Raw genomic sequence first — 27,579 nt, 5'->3', positions numbered from 1 at the left:
ATAATAAACAACAATGATCTACCTACAAATCAAACAATCATCTTACTATTCATATCCTCTGCAGATAGCGAGTTCACGGGGAAATCTTTAATTTTTAATATTTTGTACGTAGGTTTAATCCAAAGGCCCTCCATTAGCGCAGTTTTTTTCTTCGAATTTTACATTGTCAGATATATGGGGGATTCGGAGGGCTTCAGGAAGTGATCAACAAGCATCGGACGGAAAATAACTGCCGGTAGCTTTCATCTGTTCTTTGATCAATATCTTATGAGATCAGTGTAGCGTTTTTGACACATATGTATATGATAGAAATGACACACTGCAGCAAAACATTACAAGAAAAAACAATTTCGACACACTTTTTATTTTGTTGACAAGGTTTCAACTTACGTTTTATTTTTAAGGACTCTGTAGGTAATTAACCTCGTTGGTTTCTTAGATCGACATGTTCGGTATATATATTATCAATATTAAATTACTATCAATCTATCTATATGAAGAAACATTGCCAATTTTATTAATTACAGCTGAAGATCCGATAGAAATGCGAAATCCGGTATCTTCATACAAGAGTGTAGTTTAATTCGGTTGGAACGAGTTTGTTGTAAACACGTTTATTCATACCAGGACGTATCTAGTAATGTTGATCATAGGCACAGACCACAAGACTGTCAATCTCTTTAACCACCATAATTATTCATTTATGTATATCTTCAGTTCACTACACGTTTCTCTATAACCACAACCAGAAGAAAATGTGGTCATAGAACCATGAACGCAATTTGATCAGTGTCATTCTTGAAGCTCCTCCCCAACATCGAATAACATGAGACAACCGTTAGAAGCAAACATTTTGGTGACGTTCACACTTCAATATCGAAAAATAAGGGAATTTGTACTCAGGCCGATAACAAATAAATATTTAGAATATGAATATATGGACTGACCTTTTTTTTTTCACTGTTCATAATGGTATGAAATTGAAAACAAATCCGTTCAACCCTTATAATTACAAGTTATTCAAGTTCGTTGATACTAAGGTCAAAGGTGCGGGCAATACTTTTTTTCAGAAAATTATCTCCATGGTTTGTAATTGCTTTTTGGAAGCATCCAAATATTTAAGGAATGTTATTGAAAATATTTATAGTAATGGCGATTTATCTGACCGTGAATACAGTTATAGACTTTTGATATGATGTAGAGGAACTGGACAGGCTCGATCGCCGGCGACCAGGTACTCATGTACGCAACTTGGTAGACCTAGCCTCCGTCAGGAGTTCGGAGAGGCCCCGAGTTCGAAACCGCGCCTGTCTCGCCTCTGCATTTTCTTCGCCTGTTACAGTCATATGAACCAGAAAAATGATATAAAATGAGGTGAAGCCGAGTCACTACGATTTGTCGGGTCATATCACATCACGTTCACCACAACAGAGTCCAAAGTTGTTTTATTATATTCTTCAACAATTAAGTAACATCGGAAAAAAAATATGTTTTCCATTAGATCGTTTGGTACGAGGCTTTCTGGCATGCTTTTTTGCAGGTTACAAATCGTAAGTTGTGGCTTAAAAAAAAACAATCTTGCTGACCGATACAATTTCTTTTAATGATAAAATATTACACTATATAGATAAAAGTTTAAATACATAATTATCAAACAACTAATTACAAACGATAAAAGAGTTAACATTCCCACAAAGGGTTAAGAAATAGATATTCTTTGAGAACTAGTCCCCCGGTCCGTATTCATAAAACCGTTCTCATGCTCAAGAATGGATTTTGTGCTCAAACCAACTTTCTTGTCAAACGATCAAAACGCCAAATGTAAACATTGAAAACAGTATTTGGCTTTAAGTCTCTTCAAATGATTTTTCCAAATCATTTACAAAATAAGATTTTATTATTAATTGATAAACGGAACTAGAAATTAGGCTTAGGAACCAAATCCACGTTTGAGCTTGAGAACGGTTTCATGAATATATATAAGATCTGAGATATAAGACTGAGAGAAATGATCCAAGTATACAATAATAAATGTCCTCACCAAGTCACCCCTAGAAAATAAATAGTCATGCAGAAAACAAATAAGCATTAACGTCAGACAATGACTAGCTGTCCTTAGACAGGAAATCAATCATTTCATCATTTGCTGCTGGAATCAGTTTTACCGAGGTACTCTCTTAGCCGAAGTGGGAGGCGAATGTCAATAGTACCGAGATGAAATCTTTAGTTAAGATTTTGTCATACAGCAACAATGTTTTCTAGTTTAAAGAAATTTCTAAAGGATGACTGGACATCCAGCGACAAATTTGGTAAGCACCACAAAACTTGGGCCGCTTTCATTTATCGCGATCCAAGCGATTGAACAGGTTCGACCAGGATTGTTCGTTTACGAAACAAGGTTGGTCCTAGTAATCATGCAGATGCTGTTTTATGCGAGCCTTGACAAAGCCTCGCAATGGGCTGTAAGATGTAACATTTGAAAACAGACGAACTGGTTGTTCCGCATAAACGAACATGCCCTTGTAATCATCAGTGAAAGTTACATGTAATCACAGGTACTAGCCTCGTCCGTCAATACACCCGTAATATAATATTTTTATGGGTGCATTAACAGACGAGGCTTGTACCTGTGAGTTAAAAGAAATATGCCCCTGCGGCATGGCATGATCACCGTCCACGTGTATCAGTAACTGCCTAGGAGCATATATAAACAAGAGGACAAGAGGGCCTGTGTCGCTCACCTAGTAATTGAGCAATCATGGGGAAATATTCTCAGCGAAAGTACTTAATATTTCCATATGTTGAGCCTGCTTGGCTTAAGAATGTTTAAAGACTACATGAAACTAATCTAAACTAGATTTGATCAAGATCAAAACACGGGATTTCCAACAGGAAATGATCAAAGATATGTTCTCGGAATGACGATCGCTTCCCTTCGCTTCCCTTCGCTTCCCTTCTTTGACCAACCTTGCCATAGGGTCAAGTTATTTCTGAACAGTCAGCATTCATAGAAAGCTGTTAAGTGTTTCTTTCTTTCGTCCCCCTTACCTTTGTGGGAACCTTATTACCTTTGTGGGGACGTTATTTACTTAAAGTAGTTGTGAATGTCAGCTCTGTTATTTGGACCCAGCGACACCAAACCCCAGTAGGTATGCTGTTAGTTACACAGGCAATGGTGAATGACAGCTCTGTTATTTGGACACAGTACACCAAACAACAGCAGGTATGATGATAGTTACACAGGCAATGGTGATTGACAGCTCTGTTATTTGGACCCAGCGACACCAAACCCCAGTACCCACAGTGATGGTCCTGGGGCAATAGTGAATGACAGTATTTGGACACAATACACCAAACAACAGTAGGTATGATGATAGTTACACAGGCAATGGTGATTGACAGCTTTGTTATTTGGACCCAGCGACACCAAACCCCAGTAGGTGTGATGTTAGTTACACAGGCAATGGTGAATGACAGCTCTGTTATTTGGACACAGTACACCAAACAACAGTAGGTATGATGATAGTTACACAGGCAATGGTGATTGACAGCTCTGTTAATTGGACCGAGCAACACCTAAGTCCAGGTCGGACAATTGTAGACAATTTGGTAAAAGAGGTTGTGAGAAAAAAAACCTGTTATTTCCCTTTGTACAGTTTGACGAAAGTATTTTGACCATTCTTTAAGAAATAGTCCGTTCTTTTATCTATTTATGTGCACTATGATGCTTTGACATTGAAACTTTAAAAAAATATCCTCATAAGAATGCACTCTTAAAAATGTGGTGTAAAAAAAGAAAATGAAAGAATTTGAAAATTTAAGTTTTTTGAAGATTTGACCTATGTGACCTTGAATGAATGTCAAGGTCAACGATAAATATTGAAGTCAATGATACATGCTATGTATGTGCCGAATATCAACTCTCTAGGCCTTAAGAATACGGCGGAGAAGAGATTTAAGTGTAAATTTTCAAAGTGGCATATCTTCGTCATTCATTTTTGATGCTATGACCTTGAAACTTAGAAAATACCTTCATTAGAACATGCCCTTTACGATGTGATAAACATTGAACTTATTTTCCTTTTTCCTTTTTGACCTATATTTGACCCCATAGCGAGGCTTTTAACTTAAGATATTCTCTGAAAACATGTCATGGGAAAAAGTTAGCCCCGACCAAGGTCTACATGAAGTATAAGCAATGTAAATGCAGTACAATGAACGGTTTAGAAGTTATAGACGTTCGAAAAACGTTCAATTATTCTCTATTTATAGATCTGTGACCTTGACCTTTGGAGTTACGATCATGATTTTGTTCGTGTTTCGTGAGATCGTCGTCCTTTATCATGTTCTGGAATATGAACGTAATATCTTTGTTCGTTCTTGAGATAAAGTGTTTACAAGATATGTGAAAATAATTGTAAGAAAAAACAGAACAATATCAATAGGTATTTCCATCCGAAATGGAAATCCCTAATTAACTACTCTATCCCAGCATGCTACTGGTCAAATATCATCACCCATGACCTTCTTGAATTACAGAAGTTTAAAGTTTTGTTTACATATTTAACCCCGGTGATCTTGAACGTAAGTCAAGGTCATTTATTTGAGGAAACTTTATAGCACTCTGCTTCCCAGGTACTTCCTAGCCAATTGTCATTGCTAAGATATCTTAACACTTTTTACCCCTTTGACCTTCAAAGTAGGTCAATGCCATTTATTGGAGGCAACATCAGAGCACTCTGTCCCAGGTACCTACTTAGCAAATAGTATTACTCTGGGTCTCTTGGTTATTCAGAGGAAGTTATTTAAAGGATTTTAACACTTTTTACCCCTGTGACTTTGAAAGTACATCAAGGTCATTTATTTGAGGGAATTGTATAGCTCTCTGTCCAAGGTACCTACTGAACAAATATCGTTGCTCTAGGTCTCTTGGAAATTGGCTCTCTCAGTACTATACTGAGATCTGAGAAGGATCTTGGTCCCCACCATTTATAAGATCTTCATTTGTTTTATTAAGTTTGATCTAAGCTTTTATCTGTGGGATTGAATCATGTCTTTCTACTACTGTAATAAACATTGTCCTTTAAAGGGAGGATGTCATTTGTGTCATTTACTAGCACACACTATTTATAGTAATAAATGTGTAAAAATAGAGTTTCCTGGTTTTTGGATTTTTCTTCTGATCATCCTGCTCGAAGCTGTACATAAATATATGCAAAACTTGGGAACAGGAAAAACCATTCATCTTATGAAATTTGAGAAAATCTGTAACTTACTTTCAGAGAAACAGCTATTACAATCTTCAAGTCATATTTAAAATGTCTGCCTGGCAGTCGTCTTGCTATTTCAATCAGTCTCAAAACGTTCTGTCTAGTACTTTTTGAGAAATAGCAATTACATACTTTAACTGTCGAAATCCAAGATGGTTACCTGGCGGCTATCTCTTTAATCCAACCAGCTTCAAAACAATACAACTTCAACAACAGGTTATCCCTAACACAAAATTTTTGAAAGATCTGTGAAGTTCTTCTTTACAAATTGAGATATTAGGAAACTTGAACTGTCAAATTCAAAGATGGCTGCCTGTTGTATTCTGTTCAGTCTCAAAATGAAACCTTTGACCTTTGACCCATTGCTATGACCTCTGTTCTGGTATCACAACTATACAACTATCAGTTATACAATGGTGACTTAACACATTCACCCCTGAATTTTCGTAATGAACTATTCCAACCTATGAATTGGAGGAGTTCAAATGTGTCTTCAGGGGTGAATGAGTTCACCATTCAATGGCTTAAGCCAGAAATTTGAAAGAAAACAAAACAAAATTTCTGATTTTTTTTTTAAATATTTTTTATTTTTCCATGTCCTCAAAACTGTTCCTGGCAATAGAAGATTAATTATCACAACATTAAGTTTGTTTGAAAGACATTTAAAACAGTAAACATGTAACAGAAAGAATCCATGTTTCTACCACAATTAGTTCTATTACTCCCACCCACAGTCAAACCCCACCCTACTGTAATAAGGGACACAACCAGTAAAGGTGGAAATTAACCCTGTTACTATTGGGCAGATGGATCTAGACTATAACGTACATTTAGCCAGGATTTAATGCCCCTAGTTACTTTTTTGTTTATCATGTTTTCATTAATTACCGTACGTTTTCAAATGCCCTTTACACTTTCACTCTAGTGATGCCGTTGTTGAATGCTAATTTTTTCAATGAGCAACACTGAAAAAAGAAGATACATTTTTATTGTTGAAGTTTGTTTGCCTTATTTTCATAAGTTGGTATAATTATTTTATTTGTTATGTACATGTTTGATTTTCCCGTAAAATAATTGCTATTTTGAGCGCTTTTCTTACTCATTCAACACTAATACAGACAGGGCAATACACAGGCAGGAAAGGAACATTCTTATCATAACATGGCCATTAGGTAGTTTAATGCGTAGCTAAATGTTAACACTTCCTGTACAAGTCTACCTGAATATATTACCCAACTCCTTTATAACGCCAACAGCTGAACATGTGTTGGCATTATAACATGGTCCCCATATTCACATGTACCTCGCCCTGGCATGTGTTACCTGTTAGTGACAGACAAATATTTAACTCATTCACCCCTGAGATTTTACAATGAACTATTCCATCTTTTGAATTGGAAGAGTTCAAATGTTTCTTCAGGGGTGATTGAGTTAACTTACCCAGTTCATATAATATTACAGGTGAGTGCATCAAAAATGTAATTATAACCCGTTTTATAAATTCAGAGATCTTATAGTAATGTAAAATAATCAAATAATACAAAACAAAAAAACAAAAGCATCTTAATAACTATAAGATCAGATTTTGTCTCAACTACAGTATAACAATTATAATTTAAAGGGAACATATTACACAAAGTACTTCAACATAGTATGATAACAAGTAACAACACCAAACCAATGACAAACTGCAAATGTACGACAAATATTCGTATATCACGATGCCATTGAGACTTGACACCGTTTGGAGCGTACATGAAATTTCCCTCATTCTTAGCTCCCAACCTCAAAGATCTCAAACAAGCCCCCAGCTGGTTCAAGAGAGTTGAATCAGGACTCGGGGTGCTACCATCTACAGCCAGCCTGATTGACTCAGGAACATGTCCCTGGGTCACACGTGCCCGGATGTGCCTGATATCCCCCCTTTTGATCTTAGTAAAGGCTGAAGAGGTCGCCAAAATCTACCTATGAGTAGTATTTTGATGAAAGACATAGTTATAAAATTAATTTTCTATGATTTGGACAATTATGCCTGAATTTATAAATTAATTTTCTTAAAAACTAACTGAAAGATTCAAACAAAAAAGCAATAGGCTTTGATTAAATTTCTTGGCACATGTTCAACTTCAAAAGAGTTTTCAATTTTTATCAAATAACCCTAAATTTGAAGTCTCAGTTTTTTTCGAAACTGCTTAAAATATGTATGAAACAAGAGAATGTGTTTGTGTGTTTCACAGTAATTATTTACAAAACATCAAATCACCTATAAAATGTCTGGTCTAGAAAAAGAAATCTGCTCTGAAAATTTGACCATTCATTTGTCATGAGTCAAAAGCACTGAAATACTGAAGCATAAACATTTGAACTAATTCTAAAGAATGTTTTTGTCGTCCAGTTACAGAACATTCTGTCTCTACAACTCAAGACCAATATTATATATTCAATATACTTAACAAAACAAAGGGGTTCTACAGGAAATAGGAATAATTACCCCTCAAATGTTGTGTAAAATCAATGTAGACACTTTGCAAAAAATGTTCAGTGATTAAAGGTGCAAGGTTAGGGATATTGGAATGAGCAGACATATAAATACCAGTAATTGGAGGAAATAAGGACGAGATGGAACATCATGAAGGAAAATTGGTACACAATTCAACAAAGGGCCATAACTCTGTATAAAGCAAAGATAGTAATCAATTTCAGTGACTCGCCTCCTTTTCAAGCTAGACACATACGGTAAATAACTTTGGTAATGTTAGTGAGCAAGAAAGGAAACATCCGGATGAAATATTGTTGATGCTAGCAAGTCAGTCAAAGCCATCCCATAATATGTCATAACTGGGCATATATAAGGGTAAACTGGGAATTTTTTATTGTGAGCATGTTTTTATAAAAATTGAGATTGTATAGATACTAATAGATAGTAAAAAAAGAAAATTATGTTTTAATCTCACTTGATTATTATTGAACTCTTTGGATAATTTTGGTTTCAGTGTGTAAACCTTTAAAAGATTTGTCATTCGTTAGTCAATTCATTCATCCCTGAAGACACATTTGATCACCTCCAATGCAAAGGTTAGAATAGTTCATTACATAATTTCAGGGGTGAATGAGTTAAAGATGTAAAATTTTGTGATGTATATCCACTGAATTAACCACAAAACTAGGAAATAAACATCATAAATAATAGTTAAAGAGAACATATTCACACAACCTGTGTACACATCATTTCAATACAAGTATCAACAATAAACAAAGGGCCTTAACTCTGTATAACTTAGGAAACCTGACCTAAATACAGTGCACAATTCGGCCTTCATAAGACATCTTAATTATATAAAAGTTGGTTAATCTGCTCTGCTCTGGACAAACTTTGGTATCAAACATGAAGAAATGGTCATTACTTTGTATGTACTGGGGCCAGGAATCCAATTAACTGTGTAGCACTTTGGCTGCCCAAAATACCCGTTTAGAGTATGTAGAAAATAAAGCAAGAAAAAAAAAAGGTCTGGACAAATCAATGTTGATACCTATAGCCAGCCTGACACTGCTTTTACCATAACAGATTTCATCACAGAGGGGAGTATATAAATGAGAACAGGCAATGGACAAATAACATAAAAGTTACAAAAACGTTCACAGTGGACAAGCGATGTATAAGTATAGGAACATTTATAGAGGTGTAATATGTAAAATGAAGCTTTTCATCAACGACAATTTTTATCGACGATTCTATTACACAACACAACTACACAAACTGGGACATTGAGAACCCTACAATAATAAATCACATAGCTTGTTGTTGTCTCCTGTTTACTTACATTTCTATATATATTAAGTAGTGAAATACATATCCTTGGTCACGGACTCCTCAAACTGTATTTGTAGGCGTAGTTAGGTTTAATCATAGGTATATGAATACAATTAACTGTAAAAGTTTCTTCAGGTTAGAAATATTTGGTCAGACTTTCTTTATGAACGTAGATGAGGGGGCTTGGAGACTCCTTCAGAATAAAGCCTTCAACCTTACAACTCAGAAGAGTAACTTAAACTGACTTCAAGTTGGTTTCACCACAAGTATACAGACTTCAATAAACCCTTATAACAGGTGATATCTAAGAAGAACTGCTTCTCAAGTGATGTCCGTCTACTACACTGGATCTTTTATCTCTGCTGGTGGCCAGTGGCGTCATGGCCTTTGTTGAGATTGGTTTTCAATGTCTTTGATCACAGGACTTCTACGGACCTTGTGACCCCTACCGAGGTTTAATGGAATTTTGATCATCGGCTAATGTCAAAACTTCTGCAGGTACCCCACTGCCTTGTATTCACTGCCTGACCCTTGTAAGATTTGACCTCTGATTGTAACTTCTAAGAAGACTTAATCGTTTTTGGTAGATGTCTGAAGATCTTGATAGCCCAGCCGATGAGGAAGTTCCACAGAGACTTGGCGATGGGAACTCTGTTGATGAGAAGTCTCCACACGACGATAATCAGCACCACATTGGTGGCCATGTTGATTCTCTGTAACCTAGCAACAGAATATATAAATTGCGGTGTCACGTTACAAACTCAATGAAATGATTTCAGATATTTATGATGCGTTTATTTTAATTCATGTGTCCATGATGGTAAAATTACAGTTATGCTTATGCTAACTCCTATAGTAATATCGTAAAAACTCGTGTAATTTGCGCAATCTTTTTTGAGAAATTTAGTGCCCAAAGTGGGGGGTGGTCAGAATACATAGGTGTAAGCAATTTCATTTTTTTTTTCATGAAAAGATCGATGAATCTGGCAGACCGCTATCATGAACACGAGATAATCTCCCTTGGTACACGGATATGTGAATCAAAGAAAAGAGAAGCAGACCCACTATATATCTGACACACATGTACACCTGCTAAAAAAGAGAGCATTTACATTGTGAATTACAAACAATTATACCCTCCAATCAATTACACCTATTTCAATCCCTTTAAAGTACTGTGTAGAATAATCATTCAGAGAAATGAAAAAAACTAGAAAATGTCTGTAAGACATAAACACCCCCGCTCATGTATGAGACTGGACGGGAAGGGACGGGACGGGACGGGACGGGACGGGACGGGACAGGCGTGACGGGACGGACATGGGCAACACTATATGTCCCCCCATTTTATGGAGGGGGCATAAAAATAAAGTCACTGATGAAGTACCTACCTTTTGAGTGTGCGTCTAGCCTTTGGGAGTTCATCTAGTTCTTCCTTCATGACAAACTTCTTGGTGCCCAGACAGTATGCCTCCATGTACTCTGCCCAGTTTATTATCTTTGGGTCAAAGTTGAATGACTGAAAATATTTGAAATTCAAAAGAATGCAGTTTCTTTCATGTAATTATAGTCTGTAAGAGTGATATGTCTTAATGTAAGAACAAGGGTAATACGAAAGCGGAACATAATACAGCTGTCATGTATTTAGTAATCAGTTGTCTGCATGGTTGTACATAAAGGGCCATAACTCCATTAAATTACGGTTGGACAATGGTGCATGGTTATCAAACTTTCTGAGCTATCATGGCAATGAACCTTCCTTTTGAAGTTAATCCGTTTAAAATTACTCGAGATATCGACCAGACACAGTTTGCGCCTGTCAGGAAACTAGATTTTCGTAAGTTATGGCAAATTGTTTCCACGGTAACAAAAATTATTGAAAAAAAAAATTCCAAAAAGGAAGAGGCACAATTAGAAAACTTAGTCTTATATTCATACCAAGTTCTGTAGAGATACATAAAATGTTTTTTATGTAACGGCCCAGAAATAATATTGAAAATAAGAAGTTCCAAATAGAGATATGCAAAATGGTTTCAGAGCTGTTGCCCGAAGTTCACAGACAGACAGATGACAAATTGATTTGAAGCAGATTTACCATTAATATCCCTCGTTTATGCATTTTCACAGGAAATAATTAAAAATACATAATCCTATCCTTAAAAGAACTTAACCTCTTATGCAGTTATTGACTAAGATTCTCTATACATATGTATACGTAATAAAACAAAACCATTTTCCTGCATGGCCTATTACTATTGCGGGATAAAAATATTCTTCTTCCAAACCCCCGACCCCCTCTCCACCCCCACCTTCTCTTCCCTGTACAGTACAAACCAACCTTTTTGTCCTTTAAAGAACTCAACCTCTCAAACTAATTAATATAAGATTCTCTACATAATTACCAAGTGAAAACCATTTCCTCGGCCTATCTATTTCTGGATTAATATATTCTTCTTTCAAACCTCCGACCCCCTCTCCATCCTCACACCCTCAACCCTGTACAGTACAAACTAACCTTTTTGTCCTCTGGCGTCATGACGTGTAGGATTTTATGGAGTCCTGCATTGGTGAAGTTCCACTCTTTGGTTGTGAAGTAGTCCAGGCTACCTACAGACTTCCTCAATCTTTCCTGGATCTTAACAAAGCTGTAATCAATCAACAGCGTCTTTGTCAGTGGTTTGAGAATGTTTCATTCACACAAATTAAAAACTGATCCATAGTCTTAACGGTGAAATATGTAAATGTTGAACAAATATTACTGAATCTCACAAACATTAAATTAGACAAAGTGAATATATATTCAATTACCCTATAATATGCTATTACCAGGGTATGCTGTCTTTGAAAATATTCATATCAAATCTTGAAAAGTTATTTATTTTAATCTTTAGTCAGTCGCAAACATTGCAGTTTCAAACGCAATTTGGAATCCAAGTATTGTCAGCATTATAAATTAGTGTCTGCAATAACAGTGTTCAAAAGCAAGTGATGTTTTCTGACGACAACAAACTTAAGACAAATATGTAAACCGGGAAACATACATAAGATGAACAGGTTCTAATAAATGCTACTTACATTGGCCGTTTGCCCAAGATCCACATGTAAAAGTCCATTAGGTAGGCTGGGATGAGGTGATCAAACACTACGTTCAGATCGTGCCAGATACTGCGGGGAACAAAACACATGTTACGTATGATCATACAGAATTACAGAAGATATCCCTTTATTTTACCGTAAAGATAAATACTGAAACCCTTTTTTTAGCTGGAATAGTGCCATTTTTCACAAAATTATTAATAAGCAAACGTCTTTGATAACAAGAAAAAAGTTCTTCAATTCAATCAATTTCAAATGAGATATCTACCTTGTTATTGATTTTATAGTTTAGTTTTCCTATTCTTTGAATGAAATTCTCTTCATTGTCATGAACAGTTGTTTTTATAAAGTATTGATTTTCTTAAGGGATTGTTTTCATGAAAGGAATGATATCATTAACATTAACAATGATACCTTCATTAGTCAATGTGGTTAAATGATGGCAAGAAATTCAAATTTCCTTTCAAGTATCACACAAAGTATTTACAGTAATATAGAATACCTTATAATTGATTCAACCATTTGTCTTAATGGTTAGCACCGAAAGGGTGAAGGTTTCAGGCGTGCTTTGTGAAAATACAGGAAAAACACCACCAAAGTCAAATAGCTTTTGTCCTCCGACCAAATACTTATAATTCCACAGAAAGCTGACTATTATAGAATTTTTCTAATGAATCTGTTTCACATTTATGAAAGCATATAACACAGTTTTGTTCAAACTACATGTATCTCAAAGATGCACTGTATATTAACATTCAAGCCAACATATATATAGAAAGTTCTAATTCATCCTCCTGACGAGTTAATTATGTTTCACAAAGCAATTTAGACAGACTATTTTACCAAAAAGTAGAACGGCCATTTTTGTATGAACAAGGTTGGTGTAATCTATGGTAACCATTCTTGTTTGGTGACCAAATGTTAACCGAAAGTATTCGGAAATGTCTGACAACAAAGTTTGGATTTCATGTCACAACCTAGCTAATTCCCTGATTCTCACCATTCAATGAAAAGAGGAATACTTGTTTGTCAGTGGTGTAGAATACTTGTTTGTCAGTGGTGTAGCTAATCATTTTCGGAGTGTATGCTTACAGGGGGCCGAGTGTCCGAGGCGCGTAGCGCCAGATGAGGGGGAGGGTATGGGAGAGGGAGTTTCCCCTCCTATGGCTTGAAAAAAAATAGAATTCTACTGGGCCCTATTAGCAAACTCTCTTATTCTGGGAAATCCTTTTAGTACGATTATTAACATGTAAAACCTGACTTTTTATATGAATGATATTGAGTTTTGTACTTCACTAACTAGTTTTTGTTTTAGAATTCTACATAATTCTTTGGAGATTTTTTAATATTTTTATCAGATTTGTTTTATTCTTTCCTTTTTAATGATTGATACAACCGGTCCATATTTATCATTAAAAAAGAAATTAATATATATATATATGATTAAAAAAAAAAATGAAAAACTTAAATGTATGCTTATGCCACTGTTAGTAGGGTTTTAAAGCTGATCAGAAACTCAGAGCTTGGTTAGTGGTGACAGGTTAAAGGGACGTAATTCTTGTCAAATCTAATGCCACTTTTTCCAATAAATAGCTAGTATAAAGCTAAAAAGTGCAGTTTTGTGTCCAGCGATATGCTTATTAAACAGTGCTCTGCTGCACACAACGATAAAACCACAAACAGACCAATTACAGATGTTAGAAATCTTGAAATCAACTGATCATGAATATATCAAAATACAACTTGAAGTTTAGGTTTTTCGAGATACATGTAGTGTCATTTTCACTGTTATTACTTATAGATCTATTAAACTTTTCTTGTGAGGCTGTCCTACAGTCCAGTAAACCATGTGTAATCTACCGGCATCAGATTAGGACCATTTTCCCTTTCACATAATGGACTCATTCAGATAAATGCATGGGAGAGTCTACTAAACTTGCATAGGGATGAAAGGGTTAAAACCACTTAGCAAGTATGTGTTGGATGAACAATATTTGTGTTACTGTTCTATAGTGTGGCTAAGAAAGTCTTTGTTTACAGTGTCAACACAGCACAGGAATATCACTGTTATTAGTACAAGGACAGGAGTAAGAATGACAGGGAGAAATTTAGACTCTTTTATCTTAACCCTTTCACCCCTTTATAACTTCAGTAGACTCTACCACATCATAGATCTGGATGAATCCATTATGGTCTACAGTGGTGAAAGGGTTAAAACACAATACTGTGCATCTTAATATACCTTACTTACCTTTACAGATGCCACAATTAAGCTATAAATATGAAAGAAATGAAACAGAAATTTAAAATAACTCTGAAGAAATCAAAGCATATTCTCAGATTTGTTTTAATTAACTAGGAAAGACCAAGATGTCATGTCAGAAGGGGCGGTCTTTTTAAGGTTTTACACACTTACCCGTTCTTTGTAAATCTGGGGTTGGGAACCCGAGCCACTGTGTTGACAGGATTCTTCATCAAGTAACTGAATGACAGTTTCTCTGAAATATAGATATAGCCAAGTGTCAATATTACTGCACTGCATAATTAGCAGTGGCTACATGGGTATTGTGTTAGGGTAGCTACGTGGGTATTGTGTTAGGGTAGCTACATGGATATTGTGTTAGGGTAGCTACATGGGTATTGTGTTAGGGTAGCTACATGGGTATTGTGTTAGGGTAAGAACATGGGTGTTGTATTAGGGTAGCTACATGGGTATTGTGTTAGGGTAGTTACATGGGTATTGTGTTAGGGTAGCTACATGAGTATTGTGTTGTGGTAGCTACATGGGTATTGTGTTAGGGTAGCTACATGGGTGTTGTGTTAGGGTAGCTACATGGGTATTGTGTTAGGGTAGCTACATGGGTATTGTGTTAGGGTTGCTACATGGGTATTGCGTTAGGGTAGCTACATGGGTATTGTGTTAGGGTAGCTACATGGGTCTTGTGTTGTGGTAGCTACATGGGGATTGGGTTAGGGAAGCTACATGGGTATTGTGTTAGGCTAGCTACATGGGTATTGTGTTGTCGTAGCTACATGGGTATTGTGTTGGGGTAGCTACATGGGGATTGTGTAAGGGGAGCTACATGGATATTGTGTTAGGGTGGCTACATGGGTATTGGGTTAGGGTAGCTACATGGGTATTGTGGTTGGGTAGCTACATGGGTATTGGGTTAGGGTAGCTACATGGGTATTTTGTTAGGGTAGCTACATGGGTATTCTGTTGTGGTAGCTACATGGGTATTGCGTTAGTGCAGTTACATGGGTATTGTGTTAGGGTATCTACATGGGTATTGTGTTAGGGTGGCTACATGGGTATTGGGTTAGGGTTGCTACATGGGTATTGCGTTAGGGTAGCTACATGGGTATTTTGTTAGGGTAGCTACATGGGTATCGTGTTAGGGTAGCTACATGGGTATGGTGTTAGGGTAGCTACATGGGTATTCTGTTGTGGTAGCTACATGGGTATTGTGTTTTGGTAGCTACATGGGTATTGGGTTAGGGTTGCTACATGGGTATTGTGTTAGGGCAGCTACATGGGTATTGTAGCTACATGGGAATTGTGTTAGGGTAAGTACATGGGTGTTGTATTAGGGTAGCTACATGGGTATTGCATTATGGTAGCTACATGGGTGTTGTCTTAGGGGTAGCTATGTGGTTATAGTGTAAGGGGAGACTACATAAATATTGCTGATGTGTTACAGGTGGCTATACATAGACGCAGTGCTAGGAGTAACAACATACCCATTTCGCCCCATGTGAAACGGTTAATCTGTCCAGTTGTGCAATGGTATACACTCATGTTTTCTGGTATTGTGTTGTGGTAGCTACATGGGGATTGTGTTGTGGTAGCTACATGGGTATTGCGTTAGGGTAGCTACATGGGTATTCTGTTGTGGTAGCTACATGGGTATTGCGTTAGTGTAGTTACATGGGTATTGTGTTAGGGTAGTTACATGGGTATTGCGTTAATGCAGTTACATGGGAATTGGGTTAGGGCAGCTACATGGGGATTGTGTTAAGGTAGCTACATGGTTATTGGGTTAGGGTAGCTACGTGGGTATTGTGTAAGGGTAGCTACATGGGTTTTGTGTTAGGGTAGCTACATGGGAATTGCATTAGGGTAGCTACATGGGTGTTGTCGTATTTAGGGGTGGCTATATGGTTGTAGTATTAGGGTAGTTACACGGGTATTGTGTTAGGGCAGCTACATGGGTATTGCGTTAATGCAGTTACATAGGTATTGTGTTAGGGTAGCTACATGGATATTGCGTTAGGGTAGCTACATGGGGATTGTAGCTACATGGGGATTGTGTTAAGGTAGCTACATGGGTATTGTGTTGGGGTAGCTACATGGGGATTGTGTTAAGGTAGCTACATGGTTATTGTGTTAGGGTAGCTAAATGGGTGTTGTGTTGTGGTAGCTACATGGGGATTGGGTTAGGGAAGCTACATGGGTATTGTGTTAGGCTAGCTACATGGGTATTGTGTTGTCGTAGCTACATGGGTATTGTGTTATGGTAGCTACATGGGTATTGCGTTAATGTAGTTACATGGGTATTGTGTTAGGGTATCTACATGGGTATTGTGTTAGGGTTGCTACATGGGGATTGCGTTAGGGTAGCTACATGGGTATTGTGTTAGGGTAGCTACATGGGTATTGTAGCTACATGGGTATTGTGTTAGGGTAGCTACATGGGTGTTGTCTTAGGGGTAGCTATATGGTTATAGTGTAAGGGGAGACTACATAAATATTGCTGGTGTGTTACAGGTGGCTATACATAGACGCAGTGCTAGGAGTAACAACATACCCATTTCGCCCCATGTGAAACGGTTAATCTGTCCAGTTGTGCAATGGTATACACTCATGTTTTCTGGTCTAAAAAAATAAAGTGTTTTCAATATAAATTTCATTTAATAATATTTATATTTGCACTGCAATGTCACTCCATGTAAATCAAGTAATTTTTATTTCGGATCATCCGACTATGAACTGAAATGAGAAGTAATACAAATGTGACCAAAAAGAAAACAAAAAATACAGAATCCACGTTTTACTCGATCTTGTTTGGAATTTTTGAGCAAGAATTGGAACAAGGGAAGTGGTTTTTTCCCTAGATAAAGCCCTGCAGCTTGATAGAGACTTACTTGTGAACAGCTGTGTACCAGGCTGTAGCTATCATCATCTTGGAGGTAAAATCGACAGGGATAATGTCGGCAGTTGCGTGATGGTCTCCCTTCATAATCCGCAGTAAACCACATCCCATCTGTAACACAACAGGAACGATACAGTGCAGAGGTAAATTTAATGTCATATATTTCTAGTCCTGGGATTCTGAAGCTGTAGAATTCTTCTACCAGATGTTTTCTTCACTATAGGCTGGTACCACTTTGCTGTGAGCCAGTGTCACCTTTTATCAAATAATACCCAAATCTAAATTAAGATATAAATTTATCACAAAATTTACTGTGTTATCCAGTGAATATACCCATGCCATGTTCCTTTCCATATATATATTAACCCATGTTATATGACCTATCAGCCCTGTGATTGGATGTAAGTTTCAATTGTGACGTCACGCCTAGGACAAGTACATGATGTCACAGACTTACCCACCCGAGTCAAAACGGCGTTTTTTTACGTTTCAAGGTTGCATATAAAAAATTGTCATTTTACACGAAAAAAGTGCCACAATTCTTAATTATGTGATAATCTTGCTCTCATTTTCATTTTTTACATATGAAATCTATGTAACTCGTCACAAATTTTTTATATTAGCTCAACAGAGGCTCAAAGTTCTGAAGACTCGTTTCATAAATCTCATATGAAATGAAAACTTATGCAAGATCCTATACATCTATAAAACCCTGTAATATTTCATTGGATCTATAATATATTTTTCTTATCTGATTATATTACTTGTAGATCAAGTTATAATGATATATAATATTAGAAGATTAAAAATAATTAATTTGACCTTTTTTAATACATGTAAGTACAAACAAGCAACCTAATGATCACATTTGATCTACACCTGCTCGCTAGCCATGTAAGAAGTTCAGAATAGTTGTGTTACTTACTGCCGCTAGAAGCCCAGTCGGACCGTTGTAGTTGTCCACCCAGCCCTACAGGTAAGAAAATAACAGCAGATGCTTTCATAACTGATTATATGGGCATTTATAATACAAATTCTGCAAAATTGATCAAAAATTATTTTTTTGTAATTTTGCTAAGACAGACTAAATATTCAACATAGAGAAGTCCAGCTTTGCACACCAAGTCAAATCTGAGATATGTCTAAGTTAAAATACATGGCAATACCATGGAAACAAAATTAACTATTCAAGATATATTTTTCTGACTTATTTACATGTAGTATAAGTAGTTACCACATTCAACTGAATGAGGAAAGCAAATTTCCCAAAAAATAAACTAGAATATCATACTTACAGGTACAGGGTCGTCCCAGGTGGCCCCAACGATAGACGGACGGAAGATGGCGGTGGGGATGTTAGCGCACTCCTCCTTGACCAAGTATTCTGCTATAGACTTGGTGTAGGTGTAGGTGTTGGGCCGGTCACCAATCATCTTAGGGGTCAAGGCATCCAGTATATCTGTGTCCATCCAACTGTGTATGGAGGATAATGGAGATAATTAATGGAGATAATTAATGGAGGGTAATGGAGATAATTAATGGAGGATGATGGAGATAATTAATGGAGGAAAATGGAGATAAATAATGGAGGATAATGGAGATAATTAATGAAGGATGATGGAGATAATTAATGGAGGATAATGGAGGATAATGGATAGAAAGATGAAACAATTCACTGATGCATCACACTGTTTCATTGTTAGTTTTATGACTCAAAAAGTATTTCTACCAAATTTATAATTTTGGAAACTGATTTCAATAAATGGAATCCTATTTCTAGACCTCTGTGAGTGTGTGTTAATTATTATATTTATTATAACCAAGAGTCCAGCACTTAATTGTAAATTCACTTATTTTATAAATTATCATTAACATATAATTACTAGTACCTGCACATTCAGATTTAGCCAGAAATATATTTCATAAAATCATGCTTGAACAACATTAACTTTTGTATACTGTCAATTGTTTTCTCAGTGAATTTAGTCAACTTAGAATGCTGTGATGTGTATTCTATCACAATACATTGCAGTAAGGTAATGATTGTACGGGGAACATAAAACTGTGATCCTGTCCCTAGGGTATAATTTAGTAGTTGTTCAAATGAAAGCAATTCAATGATATAACCAATAATAAAATCTTCCCCTACTGTACAGTGTAATACGATGGAGATATCTCAACCTGAGGGTTTTTTACAAGCTGAGAGTTAGACAGAATCTCCAACGGAGGGTTCACATTTCTCTGGCATACCCTAAGTGTTTTGGAAGATTCTTTCCCTTCCCTACGAGGACTTACTTGACAGTGCTCAGGATGTAACTTCGAGTCAATTCTCTGTGAGGACTACTCATCAGTGCCCCAAGGATGTGAAACGTACTGTGAGTTAACGACAATATTCAAGTCAATTATCCGTGAGGACTGACTCAACAGTGCCCCTATGATGTTACACGCTCTGTGAGTTAACGACAATATTCAAGTCCATTCTCTGCGAGGACTGACTCATCAGTGCCCCAATTCAGGATGCGACAGGTACTGTGAGTTAACGACAATATTCGAGTCAATTATCCGTGAGGGCCGACTTATCAGTGCCCCTAGGATGTTACACGCACTGTGAGTTAACGACAATATTCAAGTCAATTCTCCGTGAGGACCGACTCATCAGTGCCCCTAGGATGTTACACGCACTGTGAGTTAACGACAACATAAAGACTTACTCGACAGCATCCATAATCTTGTTGGGATGTAAAGGTGGTTCGTATATCTTTTCTTCAACATTCTTCTCCTGGTTACAGTTGGCATAAGCGGTAGACACATGGAGTAAGGCCTGAAAGACATACCAATAACTTATTTTTCCTTCGGTCCAGGTGAGCTAAAAACGTATGGTTTCACTTCAGCTGGATTCCCTCATATTCAAAAAACAATTATTTCCAATTAAAAGAACACAATGTCACTTTTCAGTTATTATCATGTTTTCTTGACGCACTGTTTTTTCTGATTTATAATCTATGAAACTCAATTCTTTTATTTGTACTTCTTCTGATGGCCATTTTACTTAATATAACTTTATTTTGGCCACTGTCACAAAAAATCACAAGTAAATGATGATAAGAATAATGGTTTATATAAATGCCCCCGCGTTCTGGTGTCACATCTTGACGCGTTATGTAAACAAGGTCACGACCTCGAGGTTTTGTTACGGTAAATTTTGGTTCTTACCTGGATGTTTTTGAGTTTTTTACAGAAAGATATCACTCTACTAACTCCTACGACATTCATTTCTACAGAAAGTCTGAAAGAAAGCAGAAAAAAACAATTTAATACACAAAACAGGAAAATTCTTCAAAACACCAATTAAACATGGAAGTCGATCATCCCAAAAATATACATCTATAGCATGTGTCGAAATCTACTGCTCCAGAAAGATAATAGTTTAGGTGTGAACTTGTTATATACATGTACCATAAAGTATTCTATCTCAGCCATGAGGATCTACTGTATGTTACTTCAATGACGTGGCTTACAGTTGTTGGTTTTGGGGGTATAGCGTAGCAAGCCACGAACTATGAGCTCTAACGTATCTAAGAAAACTGAATGTTCTGACCCCAAATACATATTGTGTATGTATACATGTGCAAGTGGTAAAAATTGACAAGTGTAAGATATCGTTTTTACACTTAAGTGCACAAATATTGAATTGTTGAACAAAAGCTAGACTTACTTCATCAGTTCATCAAACTTGACGGTGGCTGCGGAATGAAATACAACAGTTACATCTCTAATGAGGCACTTCTCATCTGTTTCACACACTCCTAGGTTGTCATGGAGAATGTCACCGGTCACTGGGTACACTTTGTCCCTGTAATTGGGCTGTACCTTAACTAAATTGTCGAAAATCTGAGGAAACAAAGGAAAACTGTGAAAATGGTATGTCATGCATAAAATAGAATGAAAAGAAATGCATAAAAAGGCCGAACAGAAGCAAAAAAAATGGTGTTTTCGGTAACCCTACCTACCTGAATTTTTAGTGCCTACCCTAAACTTTTTAAGGCAATATTCAAAGAAGCACTGTTAAAGTCAAGACCACTCTCCCATATAAACCACATAAAATTATTTTAAAAAACAAAACTTGTTACCTACCTACATGTACCTAACCTAATTTTTTCCAATATATTATAGGAAACACATATATTTTTTTGACTGGCCTAACCAATTTTATAGTCACAGATATGCCAATTACCTGAACTTGAGGTAGTGTAAGTTATAATGTCAAACCCCTTTATAATTTCAAATTTTGTTTGACAAATGTTTTACTGAATGATAATGGACCTTGAAATACTGTTACCTATTAGGGTGCAAAGGTATAATTGAGCAGCACATATGTACACAACTTTTTACAATGGCATGTGTCACTGGGTGGTTTACACTGCAGTATTTAGGTAATACAATGTACATGTACTTCACTAATAGGCTAAAAAAACTTATATGCTGGGTATGTGTTTCAGGTAACATGCCCAAAAAAATAGGGTAGGCAAATCATTTCATTTTAATTCAAATTTTTCGTTAATTAATATTATGCTTTTGATCAAATTTTACAATGTATTTCCACACATGACATTGGCTATTAATTTGTCAAGAATGGGGTAAGACTCCCATGGCCAGAACAAGACGAAAGTACATTTTAGGAGGAGTAGCTGTGAACTTTGCCTGGCTAATAGATTAATCTTAGATACAAGTTGGTGATAAAATATCTAGGGTCAGCAGTCAAACCTAGGGTAGGTCGGGACTCCTGAAACACACATATTTTTGTTTGGCCCTAGTTCACATGAGTACTACATGTACTTAAGTACTCTACAGTGAATAACCCAGTGCCATAACCCTATACAATTGCCACACTCATTTTTGAGTTGAGTTGGAGTATCGCCTCAATCTCACTTACTCTACTCACTCTGGGGGTTAAATATCACATCAACTCCCTTTGCTATACTCACTTTAGAGTTGAGTAGCTCCTCAAGTCTCTGGCTGACTTCCTTGCCCTTTTTGGGTCTGATGAGGATGTAGACCCGCCGGATGTCCGGACATGACCTCAGCAGTTTTTCCAGTAGGGCTTTGCCCATAAAACCTGTGGCCCCCGTGATGAAGACACACTTGTCCTGGTAATACTCTGGGATCGAGGGAACAGCTGCCATGTTGACAGTTAATGCTAGAAGTGAACAAAAAATATAATTTAAATAATACCAATTTCCTCAAGTAAAGTAAAACAAATATTGAATCATCTTTACACCAGAGTTTTGTTCCTTATAACTTATATGGTTGTTCCCTTAACCCATTCACCCCTGAAATTTCACAATGGACTATTCCAACCTTTGAATTGGAAGATTTCAAATGTGTCTTCAGGGGTGAATGAGATAATAAATCATAGAAAAGATATATAGATTTCCCATTTTTAAATATATCTACAATGTATTTGTTTCATTTGATTTTTCTGCAATAGACGTTGTTATAACTTGGACAAGGACATAAGCATGATTAATCAATCAATCAATTAATCAAGCAATCAATTAATCAATCAATCAATCAATTAATCAAGTAATCAATCCATCAATCAATCAATCAAGCAAGCAAGTGTATCTTTCAACAGAAATGAGAAGTGAATGTCATACAGTGACTACCGTCTATAGGTCAGCCTTGAAATTGGTCAGATTTTTATTAATGAAACCAATATCAAATATAGCTAATTATTAGCCTTTAATGCTGTCAGCAGAAAATCTGAGGATACAGTTCATTAGATATGTATATTGAGGACATAGGCAATACATGCATAGGTAACCTTTGAAATTTTGAAGAATTGTAACAAAGGTCTATTTAGAAAGGTGTACAATTACCATGATATACCTGGTTAAATCTGAACAATGAGGACGACTGATTTATATAACTATACATGTGAGATAACGAACCCAATGAATGATATGCTAGTGAGACTGTTAGATTGTGTACTTTATATTGACCCTGAGCTTTGAATGACATTGTGTCCAAATGTTTGTAAGTACAAGGATAAACCAATCATTGTGATTGAAAGCGCAACTGTTCATGTACAGAGACTTTGGCCCTGGAGAGAAGTACATTAAAATCACTTATCTAACCATGAACTCCTGATGTACTCCATCTATAACAATTCACTCACTGTTACCTTGATAATCTTTTACTCTAAGTAGCCACATACCTGTAGCCTCATTTAAAAATATAACCTTTTCACACATAATACCATCCTGATAAAGGTATGGGCACAGCGTGATATCAGCACAGCTTGATATCAACACAGATAGTATATACCGATCCTTGTTAATATGGGTCAGTGTCACATCAGGTGATCCTCTCAAAAATCTGATAATGTACTTTACAAATCTTCATTGGTGCACTCTTTCATACTTAGGCAAAAAAACAAACTGTTTCACTTGTAACCTTGTAACATGCCTTTAAAAAATAGGGTATGTTGGTAGGCAAATACTTTTATTATAATGTATTTTTTTTTATTTTTCGTGAATTAATTTTATGCTTTATTTCAAATTTTACAATGCATTTCCACACATTACAATGGCTATTAATTTGTCAAGAATAAGGTCAGAGTCCCAGGACAGGAAGAAAGTAAATTTTAATGAGTGGCTGTGAATTTATGTAATTTATCTTAGATACAAGTTAAGTGATGAAATATCTAGGGTCGGTCGTGATACCCGAAACACACATATTTCTTTTTACTATAAGAGTACTAGCTACCCCCCTGATTAGGCAGATTTTGAAAAAACATCTATACTTGCTTGACATATTTTCAATAGTACATATTGGAAATTTTCAATGGTAGACCTGACAAGAAAATCTACTAACCCCGGCCATTAGGCTAGCCATATTGTATAGCCCTGTCAAATAATTATTGTCAAATGATTAGGAAAAGTTTAAGTTGCAAGTGTAATCTATAACTGCCATGAAGTATTCATGTATCCCTAATTATAGTAATCATCAGCTGCACGCAAGAACAAACACACACAAATAAATGCTCACTTATCATCTATTCATTTGTTAATCTGAAGGGGCACCAATGTACGAAGATGTGAACTGCAGATAACTGTGGAGAAAGACAGTTGAATATTTCGTACACAGAACTTCAACTTTTTAACTCGTCAAAAGCCTCAAACCCATTATTTGGGGTGAAATTATAAGACTTGCATTAAACCAAAAAGAATCTCGAAAAGTGGATACAGTGCACATGTCTAAGATTTCACTTTTTATAACTTTATAGCTGAACTGGACTGGGTCAATCACCAGTGACCAGGAGCTTGTTACCCTGTATCAGCCGTCACGATCACTGCGGTCGGAGTCAGAATCTTTGTTGCGTGTCCCAAAATCTTGTACTGTGACCTACGGAAACATATGCTTTGGGAGGGTTTCGGCTACGTTGTGGAATAGCTTACCATCTACTATTAGAAAGTCAAATACTCTAGCCAAGTTTAAGAGGGATATCAAAACTCACCTCTTCACGTCTGCATTTTAGAATATTTGCAAAGACGTCATATAAATACCACCCTTTTATTTGTTCAATTATTTGCACATTGCTTGCTTAAATGTATAAAAGTGATTGTAAGCCTTTGATTTTTGTTTTCATAATTATAATCATTACTATTATCCATATGTTATAAAACGCTTTAGAGTAATTTTACAAATTACATAGGGTGCTATATAAATGTTGTATATTATTATTATCAGGTACTTCTAAATGGTAATGACCAACTTCAACAAGTTGAAGATAATGTCATGAGGGAGAAAGAGATTTAGTCGATTCAGAGAAAGCCAAAATGATATATACATGTATATAGATTTAATTTTGAGGGTACAGTGACAGGAGAGCAGATTTAAAAGATTCAGTAGTAGAACAGGAGGATATGATATCTGGTGGGATCTTATTCCACTCAGATATTGATCGTGGAAAGAAGGATTAGCCAGAGTTTCCTCAAGCTCAGAGGTAGCTCAATTGGTAGGAGCATCTGTCTAGAGTTTAGAGGTCCCTAGTTTGAATCCTCATCCAGCTGGTGTGTTATAGAACTCTTAAAGGCCTCCAAATAAGGGGCACATATTACGTCATCTTCCAGGTGGTTCCACTCTATAACTGTACGTACGAAGAATGAGTTGTTGTATTGATCACAGTTGTACTTTGGTACTGTATAAGATTTTGTGTTATTTATAACTGATGCTTCCACCACATTATTTGATATATAGTCCGAGAAGTTTCTGGCCTTGATATTCCTTTTCGGTCTGTTTTTTGTTAGATGTTCAGCTGGAGGTATAGCTGGTATCAACCCCTCAACCACCTTGTACATAAATGTGACCCTCTGTTGTGAGTTTGTCCAGCATCCTTGTGATACATCCATCTTCCCTTATGTATATATATCATAAAGATAAATGTACTGTATTGCTATTTTAGCCATAGGAACCAAAAATGCTCTTTGTAAGTAAATAATATTAAACATTGTCTGTATTTAAATTTCGTGGTTAATTTGACCTTTGTTACTTACTAGCCTGAGTTTTCTCTGGCCCTGACACCAGACTTAAGACATTTTGACAGATAGCTATATATTTGTCTGGTGTCAGGGCCAGAGGAAACTCTGGCTAATTACTTACGGACAGAATTATATGTTCTTTTGCTGTGAGCGAGTTCTTATATATAACATCAGTTCTTGTCAGTCAGTACATAGCTTATATTTTTGCCATGTGTCTTATCTACTTAATTAACTGTAGATGGGCGTGTCCTGATCCTTTGGTGTCATCCGATCACCTGTCGCGTTGGCATGACTAAATGAGTGATATTTTGTAAACATAGTGGTTAAAACTGATTTCGTTTTTTAAACAGCTCAACATAACAGTCTAATCCATGGTTGTTTTGTTCTCAAATGTTATCTTTGATTTCGACGTTCACTAGTTAGAGAAATTTAAAAACTTACCCTAAATCTCGAAAATGTCAACAGTTCGGCTTAGACATGTTCCCAAAAAGGAAGTACTTAATCAGCGACGTCTATGAATAGTGTCATATTTCCAAGGGACGCAACCCTTTTACTTTCGTTTTGTCGATGCGATTTGAACCACAGGTACATATATATAACGTATAATACTACGAATATAATTCCATCTATATATTTAACGTCTGTCTTATGTATTTGCTTCCCGGTACTGCAGCTTAATATCTGGCAATGTACAGCTGGTAATAAATGGTTTGTGCTGAATCCTTCTGAAAAATATATAGTTTAGCATATGAACTTTACATTTTTGAAAAATATTTTATACAGATGTAAAATATTTTATATTGATGTCAAGTAGTGAATTGGCTTAATATTAAAGTTTTGTCAAAATACAAGCCATTTATTACGGTTTTTTTCACGGTTTTTTTCACTTTATTCCTTGTACTACCCTGTAGTTTAAATTCTTGTATCTGGTACCTTTTTGTTTTTCATTTAGACAAATTTCTTTTAATCAATTCAAATCACAAATTCCAGTTGGGAAGGGGAGTCTTGCAAATGCAGTGCTTGTTCTTGATCTGTGTTAAAATTACTCTGCAGCTTTTTATGTTTATTTCCAGGTTAGTGCTTATTGGACACTGCCTTAGTGCTTATTGGACACTGCCTTAATTTGCTTTTACATTATCCTTATTTATCTTTAAGTGCTTTCTTATGGTTTTCAGTTGTCTCTTATTTAGCATGTTGATTATAATTGATGTGTTGGCATGAATTTCTAGCTTTATATGTCATGTCATAGTACTGTGGTGTCTCTTTCTGTGGTATGAATTAAGTCTTTCAAGTTTGCAATGTGTTGTGTAGATTTTAGAATATAGATGTAGTTGTTTAACATTTTACATACCTTACTATAATATTGTGATATCCATGTCTAGTCGGTAAAAAGCACTTTAGAGCTAATGTTATATGTTACAAATTGTCCGACTCTAAATAAATATTATTTGATTTGATTTCTCTACCTAAATTTATCTAATTAGTGTAACAGTATGGAGTAAAGCAAATGATAGGTACTTCTGCTGAGGATTGAACCAGCAACCTTGGCCTACAGACTTAATTCCTGACTGATACTCTGCCAATGAGATTTTCCTTGAGCTGGAGTTAGTAAGTTGACTTAAATTTGACACAGTTATGTTTAATGCATGCACACATTCTTTTAGCCGAAGTTTCCTCTCGCCCTGTATGACACCAGACCTAGGGCC

General features: G+C 36.2%; 1 protein-coding gene across 1 annotated transcript; it reads right to left on the bottom strand.

Annotated features, from left to right (window-relative positions):
• Positions 1–5,835: 5,835 nt before the first annotated feature.
• LOC110453161 (fatty acyl-CoA reductase 1-like) lies at positions 5,836–26,381 on the bottom strand. Its single transcript, XM_021502012.1, has 14 exons — positions 26,315–26,381; positions 22,316–22,527; positions 21,046–21,221; positions 20,544–20,616; positions 20,042–20,151; positions 18,626–18,803; positions 18,256–18,300; positions 17,323–17,441; positions 16,986–17,053; positions 14,594–14,675; positions 12,157–12,246; positions 11,597–11,726; positions 10,473–10,600; positions 5,836–9,801 (listed from the first exon to the last, which is right to left on the bottom strand). The coding sequence occupies exons 2-14, from the start codon at positions 22,511–22,513 to the stop codon at positions 9,642–9,644; spliced, it is 1,557 nt and encodes a 518-aa protein (XP_021357687.1). The 5' UTR covers positions 22,514–22,527; positions 26,315–26,381; the 3' UTR covers positions 5,836–9,641.
• Positions 26,382–27,579: the final 1,198 nt, after the last annotated feature.

The sequence above is a fragment of the Mizuhopecten yessoensis genome, unplaced genomic scaffold, assembly GCF_002113885.1.
Source record: "Mizuhopecten yessoensis strain PY_sf001 unplaced genomic scaffold, ASM211388v2 scaffold7147, whole genome shotgun sequence".
Taxonomy (NCBI): domain Eukaryota; kingdom Metazoa; phylum Mollusca; class Bivalvia; order Pectinida; family Pectinidae; genus Mizuhopecten; species Mizuhopecten yessoensis.
This window is presented reverse-complemented; position numbering and strand designations above follow the sequence as displayed.